This window comes from Malania oleifera, chromosome 5 (assembly GCF_029873635.1).
Source record: "Malania oleifera isolate guangnan ecotype guangnan chromosome 5, ASM2987363v1, whole genome shotgun sequence".
NCBI classification, from domain to species: Eukaryota; Viridiplantae; Streptophyta; class Magnoliopsida; order Santalales; family Ximeniaceae; genus Malania; species Malania oleifera.
The window spans coordinates 37,703,727-37,708,055 of NC_080421.1; the positions used below are offsets into that span (position 1 = coordinate 37,703,727).

Genomic DNA, 4,329 nt, shown 5'->3' on the forward strand with positions numbered 1-4,329 from the left:
AATGGACCCAGAAATTAAAAGAAAAGGGTAGGAAATCGAAGAAGAGAGAGAAAAGGAAATCTGCGCATGAAATTTCGGCCAAAAATTAAGTTTCGGCATATTTATATACTGGCCTTTGTCGACGAGTCACGTCACCTCGTCGACGAGGTCAAGAAGGTCGTTCGTCGACGAACATTTGTTCTCGTCTACGAAATTCAGAGATGGACAATTAGCCTCTTGGTAACTTTTCATCAACGAAATTCACCCTCGTTGACGAGCCTAATATGCCACGTCTTGCTATTCCTCCTTTTCAAATTTTCATTTTCCTCACTTTTTTATTATTAAATACTATAATTCTCTGGGTCACTACATGGGGCATTACATAAACCTCCGTAGTGTTTATAAATACATCATTCTGGGTGTATTATGAATGTAAGAAGATCATTGTATTGTGTACTTTGACACCAAGACAGTAAAACTTTGCTGATTGCTCCCGTGAATGTAGACATTACCAAACCATGTAAATTCTGGTATTCTTGTGTTGATTTCTATTTGTTGTCATATGTAAATTGCGTGGTGTGTGTTCCATATTTGGTTCTTCGTTGATTGCATTGTTATTCCGTTGTACAATATGATCCTATACACAACATATTTATTTACTATTTTATTTAAAATTTTAATTAGTTTTTAATTTTAGAAATTGTAGAAAATGAAAAATCATTAAAAAAATTAGGAAAAATGGGGAAAATTTTGAAAAATTTATTTTTGAAGTTAGGGAAAATACTTTAAGACATTTTGGCTTAGATTAAAAAAAAAGAAAAAAAAATATCAAAAAAATGAGGAAAAGCCTTTAAAAATATGAGAAAAATTTTGAAAATAAATGTTAAAATTGTTCAGAAAAATTTTACAAAGATTTTGAAAATTTTGGGAATGTTTTTAAAGATAATTTTTTATAATTTTACTTGATTTTTGTGTGGGTGCATCCTAATGATTTTTAAAAGGGTGAAGAGAGATTTTAGAAGTCACCTGTACTAGCTCTGCGAGAGGTTTATCTAATAAGATCCCCTTGTTCAGAGGTCTTATTAGACATTCTTAATCACTCTTTGATTTTGATTTTCCTTTTAAATCTTATTTATTTATTTATTTGCTTATTAATTTAATTGTTTTATTTCAAAGGGGTTAATTAAAGACCATTAGTTTCAATTTAGGGATAATTAATGACTAATTAGGTAACATTCGTAGAACGAGTGTGTAGGGGGTGCTGATACATTCCCCTCGCATAAGTATATTCCCAATCACAACTCTGGTGAAAGCGGACTAAGATTTCTGGTTCCTTGGCCTAAGAATAGTCTAAAGATCAATCAATGAGTAGTAATCAGATGATCTAACTACACCGGAGAAAATAACAGGTTAGTGGGGACTCCATCGAATTTTAATATTATTATTTCTTTCGGACCCTTCTCTAAGACGTTCCAACATACATAAGAAAAATGATTTCGTTTGATTCGATGAAATAACTATTCATTGGAATAAGATGAAATATTATTTAAAATTTAAAAATTAAGGGAATAATTATTCTTTATACATTTCTAATTATTTCATTCAACATGTAAAAATAAAGAAATAAATATCTCATGATAAAAATTTAGAATAAATATTCATAATCTATTCCTTATTATGAACTAATAAAATATTTCATATTGTTATTTTTTTATAATAAAAATATAATTTCTTATCTAACTAATCATAACTAACATAGTAAAACTAATTTATTCTTGAAAATAAGCATTCTGCAAATTAAAAGGCCTTAAAAATATATATATCAGGTATTATTTTACCATTGGAGTTGTATTTTTTTGAAAATTTTAAATAATTTTGTTTAATAAAAATAGTTTTAAATAAATATATAAAAGTTGGAAGAAGGGAATTCACATTTTGCCACTTTTACTACTAATATGGCAATTATTCTTTCTGCAAATAAGCCAATTGAGTTGACCCCATTTCCAGGAACCCGAACCTAAAAAAATAAAAAATAAAATAAAAAAGGCACTCAAGCAAATACATGCATTCTATTAATTAGGGAATATCCCACGTTTTGTTTGACCCCAGAGAGAGAGAGAGAGAGAGAGCTTGGGGATGCTCTTTGAAAATACTAATCAAAGGGAGATGTAACAGCAGCGTGGTCATACTCGTATACAGCTAGCGAGTAGCGAGTCCTCTCTCCAGTATATATATCCGTGCATGGGGTTCAGTCTCCAAGAGTTTTGAGTTCTGAGATCTCATCATCGATCCCCGGCGCAGAGATAGACAGAGGGATTCCGAGCAGAAACATAGACTGCACTGGCATTTATAAGAAGACATACATCCACAGATAACAGAGAATTAAAGTACTAAAAATGGTGAGAGCGCCCTGCTGCGAGAAGATGGGATTGAAGAAAGGCCCTTGGAGCCCTGAAGAAGATCAGATTCTCATCAATCACATTCAGCTTTACGGCCATGGCAACTGGCGCGCTCTTCCCAAACAAGCCGGTACTCACAGATTCATTCAATTCTCGTTCATGCTTAAATATCCAATATTTCTCAAGTTTGATTTGCCGCACAGGATTGAAAATTGAATGAGGAGTATGCAAAAATAAGAAACAAAATCGATTCCATTCCACTCAATTTTTCATTCTATGAATCAAGCCTGTAGTCAGTGCTCTCTTTTTATTTACCTTTTTGTTCAACATATCTACTCCTGCAGGATTGTTGAGGTGCGGAAAGAGTTGCAGGCTCCGGTGGACAAATTACCTGCGACCCGACATTAAACGAGGAAACTTTAGCAGAGAAGAAGAGCAAGCCATCATCGACTTACACGAAAAGTTAGGAAATAGGTGCGTGACATAGCTTCAGGGTAAATTAATTAACCCTGTATTTGATAGTTTCCATTTGGGACATTGACATTGAATATGAATGTGCCTGAATTTGAGCCAAATATAATATAAAATTGTAGTAAAATTTGCATAAATTTGTGCAAATTTAAGATTGGAAATTTTACATGGCTTATAGATCGAATCTGGGAAATCTGCATTCGTTAGAAATTCCTGTAACTAATCCTATCTCCGTCCAAGTTTGCTTGTGGGGATCCAACATAGCAACTCTAATTTTATATATTCTGGCATTTAAAATAGACCAAACACGAGATTTTTCTTTTGGGTAGTGCACGTCATTGATTAATACTCTGTTTCAATTTCCAGATGGTCGGCAATTGCAGCGAAATTACCAGGGAGAACAGACAATGAAATAAAGAATGTGTGGCACACCCACTTGAAAAAGAGGCTGAAGCATGCGGAAGAGAGCTCAAAAACAGAGCCCCAACCCACGAATTCTCCGGCCGGCGAGAGGCCCGAAAGCCCAGGGTGCCGGCCGGTCTCCCCGCAAGAGTCTTCGAGCGACGTCTCGTCCATCACCACCGGAGAAATAAACAACGGCTGTACGAGCCCAAAGCTGGACTCCAGCCCAGGCGATGAGTTCCTCGTAATGGATGAAGATTTCTGGTCGGAGGTGCTGTCGGCGGACACCCCTGAGACAGCCGGTGGCGCACTTGAACTTGAGTTCCCATTTTCTGAGCTTCCGGCGATGGAACCTGGCTCTAGCATGTGCGAGAGCATGGACTTCTGGTACAATATTTTTACTAGGGCTGGGGACCTGTTGGATGAATCCTTAACATTGGAATTACCAGAATTTTGAGGGGCTGCGTTTGGGTGTAAGATGTAAATTCTTCTCGTTCTAATGCGAGATTAGCAATTTTCGTCCTCTACTTACAGTAAAGCAGGACGATGATTTTGATTTTAAGGTTTAATTAGGCCAAAAATTATAATCTGACATGTCCATTTATGTGTAGGAGCAAAAAACGATTCATTGTGGGTATCAATGTATAAATTTCTTCCCCAAGAAAAATGTGCGCAAATCAGCAATGATGTGGCGATGGTAATGGGATTGAAAGAGATGCGAAAAGCTTAAAAGCTATTGCTTTGATGCCAAGGGTTTCAAGCAATCCAATATATTGATTTGGTGATTAATCATATATTCATGACTAAATATTCATGACTAAATATATTTGAAAGACTCGGGATGTTAATCCTAAATATTCAAAAGATTGGTGTTATATTTAAGTGTCTTTCGATCATTTCCCGAGCCTGTTTGGATTAAGGATATCAAATAGAAAAAGGAAAGGAAAAGAAAATTCATTTTTCACTATATTTTTTCTCGATATCAAACACTACTAAATTGAAAATTTGTTTTAAAATAATTAAAAATTAAGAAAAATTAGATGTAAATGATTCGTAAAATTATATTTTTATTCTTTAA

At 34.6% G+C, this 4,329-nt stretch overlaps 1 protein-coding gene across 1 annotated transcript; it reads left to right on the plus strand.

The window, feature by feature from the left end:
* Positions 1–2,170: 2,170 nt before the first annotated feature.
* On the plus strand, positions 2,171–3,918 carry LOC131156164 (transcription factor MYB13-like). Its single transcript, XM_058109626.1, has 3 exons — positions 2,171–2,508; positions 2,723–2,852; positions 3,216–3,918. The coding sequence occupies exons 1-3, from the start codon at positions 2,376–2,378 to the stop codon at positions 3,706–3,708; spliced, it is 756 nt and encodes a 251-aa protein (XP_057965609.1). The 5' UTR covers positions 2,171–2,375; the 3' UTR covers positions 3,709–3,918.
* Positions 3,919–4,329: the final 411 nt, after the last annotated feature.